This window comes from Panthera onca, chromosome B3 (assembly GCF_046562875.1).
Source record: "Panthera onca isolate mPanOnc1 chromosome B3, mPanOnc1 haplotype 2, whole genome shotgun sequence".
Lineage (NCBI taxonomy): Eukaryota > Metazoa > Chordata > Mammalia > Carnivora > Felidae > Panthera > Panthera onca.
This window is the reverse complement of record NC_138344.1, coordinates 30,002,830-30,021,923: the sequence shown is the minus strand read 5'-3', so window position 1 is coordinate 30,021,923 and position 19,094 is coordinate 30,002,830. Positions and strand designations below refer to the sequence as shown.

General features: G+C 39.6%; 1 protein-coding gene across 11 annotated transcripts in view; it reads left to right on the top strand.

The window, feature by feature from the left end:
- Positions 1–19,094, top strand: part of PEAK1 (pseudopodium enriched atypical kinase 1) — a 313,202-nt gene that overhangs the window by 218,557 nt on the left and 75,551 nt on the right. For all 11 annotated transcript variants that reach the window (XR_013556374.2, XM_078448912.2, XM_060617964.3 and 8 more), the window contains one exon: positions 13,137–16,387. Coding sequence is in view for 10 of the 11 variants with exons in the window: in XM_078448912.2 (XP_078305038.2) it covers positions 13,251–16,387 (3,137 nt within the window). In the remaining variant the exon portion in view is untranslated. The remainder of the gene's footprint in view (positions 1–13,136; positions 16,388–19,094) is intronic.

Genomic DNA, 19,094 nt, shown 5'->3' with positions numbered 1-19,094 from the left:
TTGTTTTTGTTTTGTTATGGAGTTACGAGTTCTTTATATATTTCAGATATTAATTCCTTATCCAGTATATGATTTGTAAATATTTTCTCCCATTCTGTAGGCTGACTTTTGATTTTGTTGATTGTTTCTTTTGTTGTGCAGAAGCTTTTTAGTTTGATGTAGTCCCATTTGTCAATTTTTGCTTTTGGTGCTTGTACTTTTGGTGTCATATTCAAAAAATTGTTGCCAAGACAACAATTGGAACTTGTTCCTCTCTTTTTTCTTCTAGGAGTTTTATGCCTTATGTTTAAGTTTCAGGCCTTGTGTTTAAGTTTTTAATCCATTTTGAATTGATTTTTGTGTATGGTGTAAGACAGGGATTCAGTTTCATTCTTTTGTGTGTGACTGTCCAGTTTTCCCAATTCCACTTATTGAAAAGACTCCTTTTGTGTTGTATATTCTTGGCTTCTTTGCTGTGAACTAATTGACCATATATATGCATGGGTTTATTTCTGGGCTGTCTGTTCTTTTCCATTGGTCTGTGTGTCCATTTTTAAGCCAGTACCATACTATACCTTTGTACCATACTGTAGCTTTATAGTATAGCTTGAAATCAGGAGTGTAATGCTTTTGGCTTTTCCTTTCTCAGGTTTGCTTTGGCTATTTAGAGTCTTTTATTGTTCCATACAAATTTTAGGATTGTTTTTTATATTTCTGTGAAAACTGCCATTGGGATTTTGATGGGGATTGCATTGAATCAGAAAAGAAGTAGTAAAATTGATGATAAAATTATGATACGATTTTATAGATAGAAAATCCTAAAGATGACCATGAAAACTCTTGGAATTAATCAATGCATTCAGTAAAGTCACAAGATATAAAATCAATATACAGTAACTAGCTGTGTTTCTTTTCTTTTTTTTTTAATTTTTTTTTAACGTTTATTTATTTTTGAGACAGAGAGAGAGAGAGAGCATGAACAGGGGAGGGCCAGAGAGAGGGAGACACAGAATCTGAAACAGGCTCCAGGCTCTGAGCTGTCAGCACAGAGCCCGACGCGGGGCTTGAACTCACGGACCTCAGGATCATGACCTGAGCCGAAGTCGGACGCTTAACTGACTGAGCCACCCAGGTGCCCCCTAGCTGTGTTTCTATACACTAACAACAAAATATCTGAGAAAGAAAGAAAAAATCCCATTCACAATAGCATTAAAACCAATAAAATACTTAGGAATAACTTTAACCAAGGAAATGGGAGATGTGTATAATGAAAACTATAAGACTGATGAAAGAAGTTAAAGGAGACACAAACAAATGGAAAGATATCCTGTGTTTAAAGATCGGAAGAATTAATATTGCTAAAATGTCCATACTACTCAAAGCTATCTATAGATTCAATGCAATCTGTATATATTTTATCTTAATTCATTTGAACAACAGCCTCTGTGAGATAGATGACTATTATACTCCTTTAACAGATGCTTAGCAAGTTAATAATGTAAGTAAGGTCACAAGAGGAATGCTTACCTGACATAAGAGAATATTGTTATTAAGCACTACTTTCAAACGTTAGTAATTTATAGGCTCCTTTTAATTGGCTAAAAATTGGAGCCTTTCACCATTGACACACATTATTACAATTTTACTTAAATATGAACAAATAAAATTAGATATAAATTCCTTACACTTGGATTTCTCTTTTAACTGTAAACTGAAACAAACTTAAAAGTACAAAAAAAAAAGCCTGTAAAACATAATGAAATGCAAATTAACGTTACTTTAATAAAGTGATGATGTTTTGCCAAAACTGAATTGCTGCTCACAACATGAGTATGGAGCTGTCTGCCACCCCCAAAGGTGTCTTGGCAGCTTTCATTACCATTGACTCTCTTTTTCTGCCACATTTCTTTCTCAGATGTTGAAAATCCAGGATCAATACAATGTGCGGTGACTGCACCATTATTTCATTTTGGTCTTTACTTAGTGGGACTGTATCATTTACATGTTAAGTGAGCCTCCTACTTTTCTCATTATTCCTTACAATTAAAATTGTGTGCTTGATGCCAGTTCAGACTAGAAAAACAAATGTATCTGTACATTAGTAATCATGTTGCAAATCATGTTGCTATGCTTTGTTTTAAGTGGCCATTACAATGATCCAGCATATGTTCATATCAATTAATTTTAGATGTAAACTTTGTTTTCAGTTCAATATTAAAGTTATTTTGGAAAACTCATGTATAGACCCTTGAAAAAGATCCTGGATCCCAGTTTGAAAGATACTCTTTTAATGTATTTTTAAGCCATTATTTATTTGTAACCATCATAAAAATAATTCTTATTTATTTATTAGAACAGGTCCTCCAAATACTTTTACCAGGAAAAACTGTTACACTAGTTTGTTATGGTGTCCCTTTGAAAGCAATGAATTTATATTTCTTTAAAGTATTGTATAACTCAGACTTTAATTTAGAAGTGCTTTTTCTCTTTAAAAGTCTAAATTATAAATGTTTTACAGAATGTATTGTTTACTCTTTTCTGTAGCTGGGGTAGGGAAAATTTAGTTTGATTGGAAAATTAATACTTCATAGCAAATGTACAAGTCCCACAAGACAGTAAAGCCTCCAGAAATGGTGAAGTGTGGTAACAAATGACATTATTGCTTCCTCTGATGATGTTGCTATAAACATTCTAGTGGGATTTCTCTCAGAATAATGGACTGTTTTGTTATTTCTCTTTCCTTCCCAACTTCCTTTTCCTCCTTTCTCTTCTTTTTCTTACCTTTGAATTTTGCAGTCCTCATTTCCCCTCTTTCTTATTCCTTTGTTTTGTTTTAAAGATTGGTTTTTTTTTTTTTTAAGTAATGTCTACACCCAACGTGGGGCTCAAACTTAAAACCCTGAGATCAAAAGTTACATGCTTCACCGACTGAGCCAGCCAAGCGCCCCTTTTATTCTTTTGTTTTATACCAGAGATCACCTATCTTTTCACATTTCAGTTAGCCTACAGTCCGGCTTTCTTCACTTGACAGTTGGCTCTGCAGTTGCAGGCAGTGGAGAGGAAGAACACGGCAAGGCAGCTTCTAGCAGCATCTCACCCTTCATTCTCAATAAGCTACGAAAGAGGCCCTCCTAATAGGGGTGGCTCCTGAAAGATTATGCTTAATTTGCCTCCAAATAGTCACTCTGAAGCACATAAAGCACAACTTTGGGGGCAGCCATAGCTAATTATATATGCTTGTTGGTTTCTTTCTAGCTTGCTTCCACAGCTTTGCTGTGAGCACATGGACCCTGCCCACCTCAGAGCTGAGCTAGGAAGGTGTGGGTGTGCCTCCTTCTGACGCTTCTTTGTTCAAGTTAGAATTCCGCTGTGGTGGGCGCCTTTCAGGTATCACCATGCTGTGGCTAAATCAGCCTCCAGATGCTAGGGATAGCTGAACGTTACCATCTGTGCATACATGCATTCATTCATCCCTTCATCCATCCTGTCTCTGTCATTTACTAACTGTGTGACCTTGAGCAGGTCTCAGTTTCTTCATTAGTAAAATGAAGCTAATAATTATGTACATCGTAGGGTTTTTATGAGAATAAGAGCTTTCATGTGTAAAAAAATGCTTCAAGTGGTGCCTGGCACTTAGTAGTAAATGCTAGATAGCTAAAATTATTATTACTCAGCAAGCGTTTATTTAGTATCCAGTATCTTCCAAGCAATCCAAGAGATATAGACATGAAAAAGACACAGCCTTGCCAGGGCACCTGGGTGGCTCAGTCGGTTAAGCATCTGACTTTTGATCTCAGCTGAGGTCATGATCTCATGGTTCTTGAGATCGAGCCCCACATTGGGCTCTGTACTCACTAAGTGGAGCCTGCCTGGGATTCTCTCACTCTCTCGCTGTCTCTCTGCCCCTCCCCAGCTGGTTCTGTCTGTCTGTCTGTCTCTCTCTCTCTCTCTCTCTCTCAAAATAAATAAATAAACTTAAAAAAAAAATAAAAAGACATAGCCTTGCGTTCTAGGGACTTCTGTAACTACCATACAACATGGTATTATAATAAAGGTTTTTAGGAAGTCAGGTAAAGCTTCATCACACAGGTAAAATTTGAACTGGGTCTTAAAGGATAAATAGTTTTGCCTAATGAAACAGCGCTAGATGAAATACGTTCCAAGCAGAGGGAACAGCTTGTGAACGGAATAAAACTGCAAGAGACTGTGGAGTCCTTGGCTGTTATTAGATAACATTTTAACCTCCTCTCTGATGTATACCTTCTTAAGTAGGGATCTGAGGTGGGTTCAGTGTACGTTTTGGAACTTATAATCTTATGACTAGTTATTACCAAGTTTATAATAGTAATTATTATTATTATTGAACTGGTTCATCAAAGAGTTTGAACTTAAAAACTGAGTTGGGAGCTAAGCGGTGCCGCTTTACAGTCGTGTGTTTGCTGACGCATGGCTCTTATCCGGAGATAGCTACCATGTGACAGGAACAGTAAATGGCTAGAGAAAAACTTGTGGTTAGAGCAGTTGGAAGTGCATGGGCTTCCTCCTTTCAACAGAGCTCTAGTTACGTTTTCCAAATTAAGCAGGTTTTACTTTGCTTTCTTCTTTAAACAGGAGACCCTTATATCTTAAGATCTTGCCTACTGTTGTGATAGCAAAGAAGTGTGATTTTTTTCTTCCACGAAGGGGTGGGGAGGAGGTCAGATGTCAAATAAGGAAGGTTGCTTTCACTCATGGAATTTCCATTCATGTTCCAAATTAAAGCCGTGTTTTATCTCCTACAAAGTCTTTTCCTGCAGCTTTGCTTTTCTCTTCCTTTCCCCACCCTTTTAGTCATCTACTGAAGGGTTTGGCAGCTGGCTGAGGTATCGGGTCAGCGTTTTTCACTGTGGCAGAAGGAAAGGTTGAGAACAGTGACGTGGGGATACTTGTCACATTTTCCTTTCCTTTTTTTATATAAGTAACCCACATGCGCCATTACAAAAGCCTAATGAGAACCCTGACTTGTAAATTTTACCCCAGTATCCTGGAGATGGACAAATGTGTAGGATGACATATAGGCAGTAGTTCCTCACTGAAAGTGTCCTTAAAAGCCCATGTACAGCACTGAGGATTCTTGACTCTGTCTCTATGGCAATGTGACAGATTTTATGAAGAGAAACAATGGCCTCCAGGAGTCATAGGATTGGGGAAGGAGCTTAGCAGTCCATTCCCCATCCTCCTTTATTATGAACAGATTCTCCTTGGGTGCCTTTAGGAAACACTCTATATATGGTGTTTAATATACCACCTACACAGTCTCCCCTCTTCACTGACTTGGAAATTGCATCCAGCTTGAGGAGCTCCAGCCCTTTCTGTGGGCCTGTTTATTCCAAGATTGAAATCCAGTGTGGATTTAGTTGTTTTGTATCAAATCTGCTTGAAACCGTTGGACTCGAAGCAAACTAATTATTGTCATTGTCCATATAGCAGTAGAGAGAGTAAAAAACAGTAATAGGTTCTTAAAAGCTGTCACAACTTGAAGTGAAATAGGCTACTCTTCAACAGTTTCATCTGTAGCCTGAAGGGCTTTGGTCTTAAAAACCGTCACATATGAAATCAGATCTTAGATCATGGAATCCTAGCTGGCGTCTGGGGGCAGCTTCAGCCATTCAACTCTCTCATCAACCATTCATCTGTGGGGTTTGCTTTGAGATTGTAAGGAATGTGGAAGCAAATGAGTTTTCTTATCAAACACTCCATTTGGGTACTCTGTATCAGACCTGTCTTGGCAAATAAATAGAAGACACCAGGGTAGACTGTCATATTTTCTTAAGTGCCTCAGGAGACACATATTTTATTTCTCAAGCAGAACTTTGGTGACTAGAATTTCCTGATTTGGGGGTGTCAGTGTTGAGCAGGCAAAACTGCTAGTTACTGAGTGCCAATGAAGTTATTTCACAAAGGCAATAGAGCCCAAGGATTGCTCCTTGGACAGCGCTACATCTGATCGGGTACAGCTTTTCTTTCTAAGAGCCTGTTACAAGTTGAAATAGTTTTGACAGTGTCTTTAAGTGCACATCTTTGTCTCCAAACATAATTAGTGTTGAAAACTGAAGCCCTTGTAGTTAAGGCTTAGTGGCTTAGCCAGCAGCTCCATCTGGTGCTTGCTAAAGGTGTTTGCTTGATTCATCTCAGTTTTACAGCAGTGTGAATACAGATGTACACAGAATTTGTAAAAGAATGTCAGCTCCAAGGTTTCAGTTTTATTGATGGCTTTCTGTTGCACACAGCACTGACATAGCTAATTGTGTTCCTGGTGAATCTCATTTGTCCTGTTGATAATGTGATAGCTGCTAATCAACTCAGCAGCTCTTTCTTGACTGAATTAACTTACTAGCACTCAACATGGGGAATTATTTTTACTATTTATCTGCCAGGCTTGGAAAAAGAAAATATACTGTACTACTTAAAAGAGAAAATTGAATCCCTCTCTTATCAGTGGTGGATTTAACTTGGTTAACAAGATATTAGGCCAGGATGCCTTATTCTTTTATATTTAATGCCACATGGTGCTGAGTAGACAGGGAATGCCTTTTTTTTTTTTTTTTTAAGTGTATTTATTTATTTTGAGAGAGAAAGGGAGAATGTGAGCTTGAGCAGGGGAGAGGGAGAGAGAGAATCCCAGGCAGGCTCTGTGTTGTCAGCACTTGCCAGATGTGGGACTCAAACCCAGGAACCGAACTGAACCGTGAGATCACGACCTGATCTGAAATCAAGAGTCGAATGCTTAACCGACTGAGCCACCCAAGTGCCCCAACAGGGAATATCTTTTTAAAAAAATTCTTGGTGATTGACACGGACTGCCCTAAACTACTGATAGAAGTTACTTCCAAGTAATAGGATTACACATGATTTCTATTTTCTTTTATGCTTTTCTGATTTTTCACAGTGAACATCTATATAACAAAAGAAAAAAATTCAGGTAACAATAGAAAAAATTATTTGAAAACAAAACATATTGTAAGTTGCTGTAGCCTTGAATAATCTCAGTTCTTTCTCAGGTCTTTTCTCATTCACAGCATGGCCCTTCAGGGGGGCTTCAGCCTTCCTCATCCATAAAACAGAAGGATCAAACCGGGGCCTGCTCAGTTTTAACATTCTTAGGTTTGGGATTATCTACCTTTTTCCTGTCTCTTTAGCGTCTCCCGTTCTCCTGTGTCTTTCTCTAGTATTAATACTCAACATGATGTAGTTTTTGCCATCTTAAACTAAGGAAATCCTTTCTGGACAGCACCTCCTCCCCATATATGCCTGGCTCTTTCTTTCTTCTACTTCCCACATAAACTCTTCCAAAAGTTGTCTACAATTACTCACTCTACCTTCTCACTCTTCAGCTGACCACAGTCTGCTTTCCATCCCCACTGCTGCATCAAAATAGTTACAGTTGAAGTCACCAATGAGCTCATGTTACCAAGTCCAATGGGCAATTTAGGTCCTCAGTCCCCCCATTACCCCTCCGCAGCATTTGAAATAGTTGTCTTCTCCCCCTTCATGAAATCTCCTCATCTGGCTCTGTGTCACACAGTTATGACTGTTATTTTTTAGGTTTTGGTTTTTTGTTTTTTGGGTTTTTTTGCTTAATGAATAAAATGTTTATTTTTCTTTTTTTTTTTTCCTTTTCCTGAAATTTATTGTCAAATTGGTTTCCATACAACACCCAGTGCTCATCCCAACAGGTGCCCTCCTCAATGCCCATCACCCACTTTCCCCTCCCTCCCACCCCCCATCAACCCTCAGTTTATTCATTTTTGAGTTTTCTTAAGAGTTATTCTCTTCTCCCTGGTTCACCCACCAAGACCACCTCCCCAGCTCACTCTTCTTTTCTTTTTAGCCTGGATATTTCTGTAGTTATTCCCAAACCGACAAGAACAGCAGAATTCCCTTCTGTGTTCCAGACTTCTAAATTCACCTGTTTTCTCTATTATATGGTAACAAAATATGGACTAATAATCTTATTGCCGAAAAGTTGCATCATCTCCTCCAGTGTTGTCTATCTCAGTAAATGGCCCCACAAATCATTTAAGTACATAAACCCAAATCTCAACATCTATTACTCTCTCCAGAATCTAGTCATTCGTGAATCTACATTTCTCTGCCTTCCATGATGCCACATCCTAATTCAGATCTTCATCATATCTTATTTTGCCAACAGCAGCCCTTCGAACAGTCTCCTGGCTTTCTCTCCTGTCTTCCACCAGCTTATTGTCCATATAGCAGCCAGAGCTGTTTTTTATTTTTAAGTCAGATGTATTAAGGTTTGATTTATATAATCTTTTTTTAGTGTACAGTTTTATAAATTTTGACAAATGCATGGAGTCCTATAACCACCACCACACATTTGGATTATTCCAGTTTTTGCCTATAAACCTTTGTGTACAGGCTATAATGCAAACATAACTTTTCATTTCTCTTGGGTGAGTACCTATTGGTGAGACTGCTGGGTCCCATGGAAAGCTTGTGCTCAACTTTTATGAGAAACTGCCAAACTGTTTTCCAAAGTGGCTGTGCCATCTGCATTCCCACCAGCACCATATGAATTTCACTTGCACCACATTCTCCCTCAGTATTTGGTTTTGTTTTCATTTTAACCTTTCTAATAGATGCATAGTGGCAGCTCACTGCAGTTTTAATGTGCATTTCTGTATGACTAAGGATATTTAGCACCTTTCACATGTTAATATGCAATCCATGTACTTTTGGTGAAGTGACTGCTCAAACCTTTTGCCGACTTTTTATCAGATATTTTCTTTTTATTAAATATTGAAAGTTCTTCATATATTCTGGATACAAAGTCCTTTGTCAGATATGTACTTGGCAAAAAACTTCTCATCTGTGGCTTATCTTTCATTCTCTTATCAGTATCTTTGTCAGAGCAAACATTTTTAAAATTTGATAAAATCCAAATTGTCTGGGTTTTTTTTTTTTTTTTTAATGAATCATGCTTTTCATATTGTATCTGGGAACTCAGCCTAATTCAAGGTCACAAAGATTTTCTTCTGTTTTTTTCCTATTAAAACCTCTATAGCTTTACACTTTAGTATATGTACTGCTGTAGCGAGCACTATAGCTTTACACTTTATGCGTAGATCTGGGGTAATTTTCATATACAGTATGTGAGGTATGAATCAAGGTTTACTTTGTTGCCTATGGATATCCAATTATTCTAGCACATTTGTTGAAAAGAATATTCACTGATAGAGGCATGTATCAGTTGCCTATATTTGTAGGGTTCTATTTCTGGACTCCTTTCTGTGCCTATTTTGATCTATGTCAGGGGTCAGCACAGTTTTTCTGTAAAGAACTAGATAGTAAGTATTTTAGGTTCTATAGGCCCAAAGGCAAAATTGGAGATATTATGTAAGTACTTGTATAACAAGAGAAAAAATTTTTCCGTGAATTTTTAAAACAAATTTCAAAATACGGTAATTGAGTACAATTTTCTGAAACACAGCTCTACTAATACAAACAGTGGAATTCTTTTTTGGGATAGGGTTAACATTTTGCTTAATTAGGATGCAAAGTTAGTGTTTCCTCTTATCAAACTTGATTATAAATGTTTATTGATGCATATCTGTAGTGAAATTTGACATTTTTATCTTGGAAAAATGTCTTTTTACATGGGTGATACACATAGCTGTAGAAATGCTGCCATTTGTGGAGTGCTTGAAAAGCACCGCAAAAGGGCACCTGGGCGGCTCAGTCGGTTGAACATCTGACTTTGGCTCAGGTCATGATCTCGCGGTCTGTGGGTTTGAGCCCCGCGTCGGGCTCTGTGCTGACAGCTCAGAGCCTGGAGCCTGCTTCAGATTCTGTGTCTCCCTCTCTCTCTGCCCCTCCCCCGCTCATGCTCTGTCTCTCTCTCTCTCTGTCAAAAATAAACATTAAAAAAAATTTTTTTTAAAAGAAAAGCACTGCAAAGTGATGAGAGCGCCCCATGCAGTCTGTCCCAAGCTCCTCAACTCCCCACTGTAGCATAAAGCCGCCAGGAACAGTATGCAAACAAATGAGCCTGGCTATGTTCCCATAAAGCTTTATTTATGGGCACTCTATTGGGAATTTCATGTAATTTTCACTTGTCACAAAATACTATTCTTTTGGATTTTTTAATCATTTGAAAAATTTTAAAGCATCCTTAGTTTAGGACATACAAAAACAGGCAGCAGGCTAGATTTGTTTGCCCCACTTTCCCCATTTATGTTTCTATCTTTTGCCAGTACCCCATTGTCAGGATTACTGTAGCTTTATGCTAAGTCTTAAAATCAGGTAATATGAGTCCTCCAACTTCGTTCTTTTTCAAAATTGCTTTGGCTATTCTAGTTCCTTTGCCTTTCTGTATAAATTTTAGAATTAGTTTGTTGATTTCTCCTAAAAAATCCTGCTTGGATTTTTTTAGAATTATGTTGAATCTACAGAGCAGTTTGGGAGAAATTAACGTCTTCATAATACTGAGAGAACTTGGTATCTCTCTCCACTTACTTAGGTCCACTTTGATACCTTTTTATCAGCATTTTGTAGTTTTCTACATAGAGATTTTAGATTTTGTACATATTTTGTTAGATCTGTAGCTACGTATCGTATTTCTTGTATTTTCCTCAGAGCTGGCTTTTTTAAATGCAAATTGGATCATGTTGTTTCTCCTATTTAAAACCTTTCAGTGTCTTCCCACTCCTCTTAAGATAAACTCTGTAATCTTTAAAAGCCTAAAGGGCCGTGCACAATCTGGCCCGTGCTTTCCTTTTCAGCCTAATTTTATGCCATTCTTTTCCTTGCTCAAAATGTTCCAATCTCAGACTAGCAGGAAATGCTTTTATCAACTAAGGGATAGCTTTTTGAATATCCAAAGGACTAAATAAATGTTTTCAAACAAACACTTGAAAAATATACTCTTACCATATTGAAATGAGCCATTTGATAATCTCCAGCAAAGAATGAACTTAGGTTTCAGCCAGGCTGTTGGGCTCTCTGTATGGAATACTTTGATCTTTAAGTCTGTACTTCTTTCACTGAGGCAGAATGCTTTATGAGTATTGTTCACAAGGGACTTAGCTCTGTGTGTGTGTGTGTGTGTGTGTGTGTGTGTGTGTGTGTGCGTGCATGCATGTGTGTGTGCACACATACACATGTGCACACACACATGCAAGCTAAAGAAAATATTCTTTTCTTTACACGCATGCTGAGACTCGACAGAAAGGCTGCATTTCTAATGAAACGAAAGATCTGTTTTGCTGTCATTATACATGAGTAAAGTTAAACTCTCTAGCCATTAAAATAGTCTTACACATACATGCCTACTGCCAACTTTATTATAATATCCAAATTAGAAATATAACACTGTAGTGATATTCTGTGGGAAAGTCTGCAGCTCTGTGCCTAAGACAAAAGGGAGAGTCACAAGATTAGTTTTTTTTTTTTTAAATAAACTTTAAACCCAGCACATTTAGTCAAACCGTATTTATTTAGCTCCTTATGCTAGACATGTAGAGATGAACAAGATAGAGCCCAGACCTTAAAAAGCTCAAAAACTAGTGAGTAAACAGACAATTTAAAATGAAAGTGCAGGGCACCTACCTGGGTGGCTCAATCAGTTAGGTGACCAACTCTTGATTTTGCCTCAAATCATGATTCATGATTCATGAGATTGAGCCCCACTTTGGGCTCTGTGCAGACAGCAGACAGCAGACAGCACGGAGCCTGCTTGGGATTCTCTCTATCCGGCTTGCACACACGTATGCACACTCTCTCTTTCTCAAAATAAATACATAAACTTTTTTTTTTTTTTAATGAAAGTGCTTGTTCATGGAGGTATGTCTAAGTGGCTTTGATAGTATCAAGGAGAAATGAGTAGCCCAATGGGATTTACAACATTAATAAGACTAGCTGATGTTTAAGACATAAGGCTAGAAGGGAGGCAAAGACCAAATCGTGAAAACCTAAGGGGCTTGTGTTCCTTCCTAGAACTCAGAAGTTCCAACACCTCAGTGCACTTAAAACTTGTTAAAACAAACAAACAAACACGGAGAACTTGTTTTAAAAAATCCAATTTGTGGACTCTTCCCTCAGAGATTGACTACGTAGGTGTGTAGTGCTTCCCCAAGTGGTTCTTACTTAGCTGGCAACCCCTAGTCTGCACACTGACATTTGAGAGTCAGTGGGTAGGTAAGACTGAGCACAGAATAGTTAAGCTAGGTAGTAAGTTGATCCTCTTAGCTTTTCAGAAAGGTAAATCTGATGGTAGTATCTCATTAAATACGAATTCTGATCCAGTAGGTCTGGGGTTATACCTGAAATACTGCATTTCTAACAAGTTCCCAAATAAGGCTGATACTCCTTATGTGGGGACCACATTTTGAGTAGCAAATGTAGAGAGGTTGGATTGGAGTGGGGTGAGACTGCAAGCATGAAGATCAGTTAACAGCTTATTGCAGGAATCTAGGCAAAAGATGGTGAATATCTGAACCGCTAGCAGGGTCTGGTAATGACAAGAAAGAGTTCCAGTGAAATGTAATAGATAGAATTGGCAAGACTAATTTAAGGAGTTAGAAGTGAAGGAAGAGGTGTCAAGAATTGAGTTTAGTTATCTAAGTAGATGATGGGGACATTAACTGAAATAGGGTAAAGACAGAGAAAGGAGGTGGCCTGGAGAGTAGAGGAGGGCTGATTAGAGTAGAAAAATTTCTTGCAGTTGAGAAAAGGGGTAGCCGGAGGCTTAGTTTGAATGCACTCAGATTGAGGAGTCTATGAGGTAGCCAAATTAAAAGGGCAGGTGGAGGAGGAACCTACAGTGGACTAAGAAGTATCACACAGGTTGTAGATAATAAAAAGAGCAGTTTGAAACGCATTTCCAGAAGGGGAAGTTCACAGTAGCGTTGCCACATAGATATCAAGTGAAAGATTATATATAGTTCAATGAGAGTATACAAAAATTATGGCTGAAAGACGAACTTTCCAAAATGCTAACTGGCTTAAGGAGTTCAGAAAGCACCCAAATTAATTAATCTTTCAATCTGTTCACTTAAAGAAAAGTTTAGGAGTGGAGCCAATTTTTTTAAGTCATTCATCATGATAAGCCTCGTTGTGCCTTTTCCATTTAGATTTTCTTTTTTTTTTCCCTCCCACAGATTGATCATACTTACAAGAGCTGCTATGATACATAGGGGAGGTGAAAACTGATGGATGAAAGTTTTGCTATGCACTGAAAGGAAAGCATTGTCTGTGAAGGTCTTTTCTTAAAAATGTCTGCTTGTAACACCTTTACTGAACACGTGTGGAAACCTGGTGAATGCAAGAACTGCTTTAAGCCTAAAAGCTTACACCAGCTCCCCCCAGACCCTGAGAAGGCACCCGCCACCCATGGCAATGTGAAAACTAATGCCAATCACAGTAATAACCACCGCATGAGGAACACTGGGAATTTCCGTCCTCCTGTGGCTAAAAAACCCACTATAGCTGTGAAACCCACTATGATGGTGGCAGATGGGCAGAGTGTATGTGGTGAACTTAGTATCCAAGAACACTGTGAGAACAAACCTGTCATCATAGGGTGGAACCGAAACAGGACGGCCTTGAATCAGAAACCACTTAATAATAATAATGAAGATGATATTGAAGGATTTAGCCACGTTCCTAAGCCCTATGGCAATAATGATAGTGCAAAGAAGATACCAAATAACAATAATGGTCTAACTGATGTGTTAAAAGAGATAGCAGGCTTGGATACCACCCCTCAGATGAGAGGAAATGAAACAAACTCCAGAGAAACATTCTTAGGAAGAATAAATGATTGCTATAAAAGATCATTGGAAAGAAAGCTTCCACCAAGTTGCATGATGGGCGGTATAAAGGATACTCAGGGCAAGCATGTTATTCTGAGTGGGAGCACAGAAGTGATCAGTAATGAAGGGGGCCGGTTCTGTTACCCAGAGTTTTCTAGTGGCGAGGAGAGTGAGGAAGATGTACTTTTCAGTAACATGGAGGAGGAGCATGAGAGCTGGGATGAGAGCGACGAAGAGCTGCTGGCCATGGAGATTCGCATGAGAGGGCAGCCCCGCTTTGCTAACTTCAGGGCAAATACTCTGTCTCCTGTTCGATTCTTTGTGGACAAAAAATGGAATACTGTCCCCCTGCGAAATAAGTCTCTGCAGAGAATCTGTGCTGTAGACTATGATGACAGTTATGATGAAATCCTAAATGGTTATGAAGAGAATTCTGTGGTCTCCTGTGGACCAGGAAGCATGCAGAGCATGGTGTCATCTGACTCTACATCACCAGACTCTTCTTTAACAGAAGAGTCACGTTCTGAGACAGCCAGTGGTTTATCCCAGAAGATTTGTAATGGAGGAGTATCTCCTGGTAACCCGGGAAATTCTAAGGACATGAAGGAAAGTGAGCCCAATTATGAAAGTCTCTCTGGTAATAATCAGGAAAAGGACTCCTCACAAGCACCTAAAAGCTCAGTAAAAGTTCCAGAAACACACAAAGCAGTCCTTGCTCTCCGATTAGAAGAGAAGGACGGCAAGATTGCTGTACAGACTGAGAAGCAAGAAAGTAAAGCCTCTACTGATATTGCTGGGCAAGCAGTAACCATTAACCTTGTCCCCGTAGAAGAGCAAGCAAAGCCCTACCGAGTTGTCAATCTGGAACAGCCACTGTGCAAGCCATATACTATCGTGGACGTGTCGGCAGCCATGGCCACTGAGCACCTCGAGGGCCCTATTACCAGCCCCAAGACAAAAATCTCCTCTTCTACTCCAAACTCTCCGATGACATCACCTGCATCGACGTCAGGACAAATAAGTGCCCACTTCCAAAAATCCAGTGCAATACGATACCAGGAAGTATGGACTTCCAGTACCAGTCCACGACAAAAGATACCCAAGGTGGAATTAATTGGTGGTGGAACTGGACCAAATGTCCCTCCAAGGAAAAACTGTCACAAGTCAGCACCTACTTCACCGACAACTACAAACATTTCCTCTAAAACCATCCCTGTTAAGTCACCCAATTTGTCTGAAATAAAATTTAATAGTTATAACAATGCTGGTATGCCACCTTTTCCAATCATCATTCACGACGAGCCAACCTATGCTCGGAGTTCTAAAAATGCCATCAAAGTTCCCATTGTAATCAACCCAAATGCATATGACAATCTAGCCATTTATAAAAGTTTTCTTGGAACAAGTGGAGAACTCTCAGTGAAGGGAAAAACCACAAGTGTAATAAGCCATACTTATGAAGAAATAGAAACTGAAAAACTGTCCGATAACACCACTAGCAAACCTACTGAGTGCCCCCAAGCCAAAGGGCTTTCAAGCAGCACAGAGCGTAAAAGGGGCTCAGTGGCTCAAAAGGTTCAGGAGTTTAACAGCTGTCTGAACAGAGGTCAGTCTTCACCACAGAAAAGTTATAGTTCTGGCCACAGCTCCCCAACAAAGATCCAGAGAACCACTCAAGAACCTGTGGCCCAAATAGAAGGCACTCAGGAGTCTCAGACGGTCAGCAGCAGCAGCAGCAGCACCAGCACCAGAGAGAAAGCAAGCACAGTGCTTTCTCAGATTGTGGCTTCTATCCAACCACCACAGTCTCCTCCAGAAATGCCCCAGTCTGGCCCTAAAGCATGCAGTGTGGAAGAGCTCTATGCAGTCCCTCCAGATGCTGACGCTGCTAAGAGTACACCAGTCCGACCCAAGTCTCTCTTTACGTCTCAGCCCAGTGGGGAGGCTGAAGCCCCTCAGACCACAGAAAGTCCCACTGCCAGAGTACGGAAAGATCCACTCGCAAAGCCAGTCACTGCCCCTCTCTCCAAGTTAGTGGCTAACTCCCAGGGTGAGCCACCCCCTCCCTTCCCCCCACCTCGTTCTACTTCCTCCCCTTACCATGCGGGCAACCTTTTGCAGAGGCATTTCACCAACTGGACCAAGCCAACCAGTCCTACCAGGTCAACGGAAGCTGAATCAGTTTTGCACTCTGAAGGCAGCAGGCGGACAGCTGATGCAAAACCTAAACGCTGGATATCATTTAAAAGCTTCTTCCGCCGCCGGAAAACAGACGAGGAGGATGACAAAGAGAAAGACCGAGAGAAAGGGAAACTGGTGGGCCTGGATGGCACAGTCATCCACATGCTGCCGCCTCCTCCAGTTCAGCGCCATCACTGGTTCACAGAGGCAAAAGGACAGTCCAGTGAGAAGCCAGCCATTGTCTTTATGTACAGGTGTGATCCTGCCCAAAGCCAGCTCGGTGTGGATCAGAAGGCCAGAGCAGACCAGTCAGCACTTGTAGAAAAAGATGGGACAGAGGATGGGTTACTACAGGACTCAGAGAAGAAGAAAAGGAGTCATTCTTCTCCGTCACAGATCCCTAAAAAAATTCTCAGGTACGTAAAATAGAATGGCAGAATATGAGAATTTTTTAACACATTTTTAGATGCTAAGTTTTTTATATCTTTCAGGTTGCATAAGAGCCATTTCTGTCTGGAAGTAGCACTCAGTGGCCATCATCTATCTTTATAACTGCATTCCAAGATTAGAGTATTATTAAAGTGATCTTATTGCACTGAACAAGGTTTATGGCCCTGGATCTTTAGCTAAAGTAGCCTGCTGCATTCTGGTGAGTGCAGAGGGGCTTGAACATAGAAAAGCAAATCCATAACACCCTAATAGCAGTAAATAATATGTTGCTTTGAAATGCTATGATAGTGTGAGGAAGAAACAGGATCAAATGAATAAATGGTGATACTCTTCTTACCCTCACTGTAGATGGAATAAAGCTCTTCAAGCGATTTGTTCTGGCTTTCACCAAGGTGTAGCTCTATATCCTTACTTTGTTTTCAGGGAAAATTTGTTTTTTTAATGCTCTTTCTGTCTTCCTTCCAAGTATTGTGGAAATTTTGGGGTGGGGGTGGAGTTGGGGGCAAGCAGTCTGTAGTTATTTAACATGTAGGTGATATAAGAGAAGATGGTTACTGAGATTGAGACCCAGTAGTAGAATCCATAATGCCAGCTGGGCAAACGGCCCACCCGCCTCAGTTCTCTAGGTATCCATTTTCTTTCCTTCTTTAATAACTCTTTCTTGATCACCTACTCTGTGTAAAGCACATTGTAAATAGTTCTCTTGAATCCATACAACAGCCCTACAAATTGGTTGTATACAGATGAGGAAACTGAAAATCAGAGAAGTTAAGAATTGACCAGATTCACATAGCTCGCAACTGCCAGAGTCAGAATTCAAACTTTGGTTTGGCTGACTCTAAAGCTTGCATTCTTCCCACAGTGTTGCACTGTTAATGAACACAAGAGTAAATGAAGTTTTTATATTTTCACTTGTAATCATTCACATAAACATTTATGTTTAGGAAGCCTAAAATTGTTGTTTCTCATTCATATTGTAAGCAAAATTAATGAACTGCCAATAAAAACAAGAACCACTATCCCAAATTTGTAACAAATGGGATGATTTCTTTATATCCCCTGTACTTCTTAATTTATTTATTTTTAAACATTTCATTTATTTATTTATTTATTTATTTATTTATTTATATGAATATAATTTATTGTCAAGTTGGCTTATATACAATACCCAGTGCTCATCCCAACAAGTGCCCTCCTCATGCCCATCACCCATTTTCTCCTCTCCCCCACGCCCCCCCATCCACCCTCAGTTTTTTCTCTGTATTTAAGAGTCTCTTGTGGTTTGCCTCCCTCCCTCTCTGTAGCTTTTTTCCTTCCCTTTCTTCCCCCATGATCTTCTGTTAAGTTTCTCAAGATCCACATATGATTGAAAACATGGTATCTGTCCTTCTCTGACTTATTTCACTCAGCATAATGCCTTCTAGTTCCATCCACATTGCTGCAAATGACATTAAACATTTTATTTTTAAGTAATCTCTACACCCAATATGCAGCTCGAACCCACAACCGCATGATCAAGAGTCACATGCTTTACCGACTAAGCCAGCCAGGCACCCCAGTACTTTTTACTTTTAAACAAAGATATGCCCCGAGTATTCTTTCATCTGATTCTAAGTCTGCCTCCCTGCTGACTTACAGTAAGCCTTTTCTACCAGGCCTGGCATTTTCTTTGGCAAAGACAGCAAACTCTTATGATAGGGCAGATCCTCTTACCAGCTTTTTTATTAGAAAAGTATAAATAAAAATGAAGTGAGTACTTAATGCCTTCACTTTTTCGAGCAAAATGTTAGCAAGTTTATACGTTTATCTGTATACTCTTTACAAAAATAAGCTTTTTACATAACCCCCAAATAGTTGTCAAAATGCTAGCAAGTTCCTGTTTTCCTTAAGTCCATATAATAACAAAGCAAGCAGAATAGTAGTAATATATTCCTGGAAAGAGTAGTCTTGTCATAGGTAGTTGAAAGTGGATGATAGAATATTGTACTCCAGTAGTAATAAAACACATGTATTGCAGGTTACTGTTTTATTTAGGAAAAAAGCAATTTAAGTAGCACATGGTTGGAGTTACTTATGTCAGATAGTTCTTGCAGATCGATAAATGGCTTCACTCTTCATTAAGTATGGCTGTGGTGTGTTTATCTGCCTCCTGGAAGAGAGAGCCAAGACTGATTTGGCATCTCTTCTGTGAAATGAGATTCTCTGCTTTGGCTCCGTGCCACCGTATGTGGGCTTGAGGGCAGCCCAGGCCCTGTGGCATGGCAGACCCCTTACTGTACAGCTTATATTTTCACAGATGTTGTAATGAGCTGGTCATATTTTCCAAATTTTATCAGTTCTTAGGAAGTAACATCCCTGAATCCAAATGATGCAGTTGGTGTGCCCCATTGGTTTCAAATGTAACCATGCACCACAATAACTTGAGGGCTGTTAAAACAGAGATTGCTAGGCCCCACGCCCACAGTTTCTGATGCAGTAGGTCTGGGGTGGTGTGGGTCCTGATAATTTGCACTTCTCACAAGTTCCCCGGTGGTGGTGGTGGTGGTGCTGCTGCTGCTCCTGCTGCTGCTCCTGGGGCTACACTTTGAGAGCCACCGACCTCACCGCCATCCTAAATCTAAAGATATGTGCTGCAGTCTAAGTAAAGCATGTGTGAGGTATTAAGATTTCCTT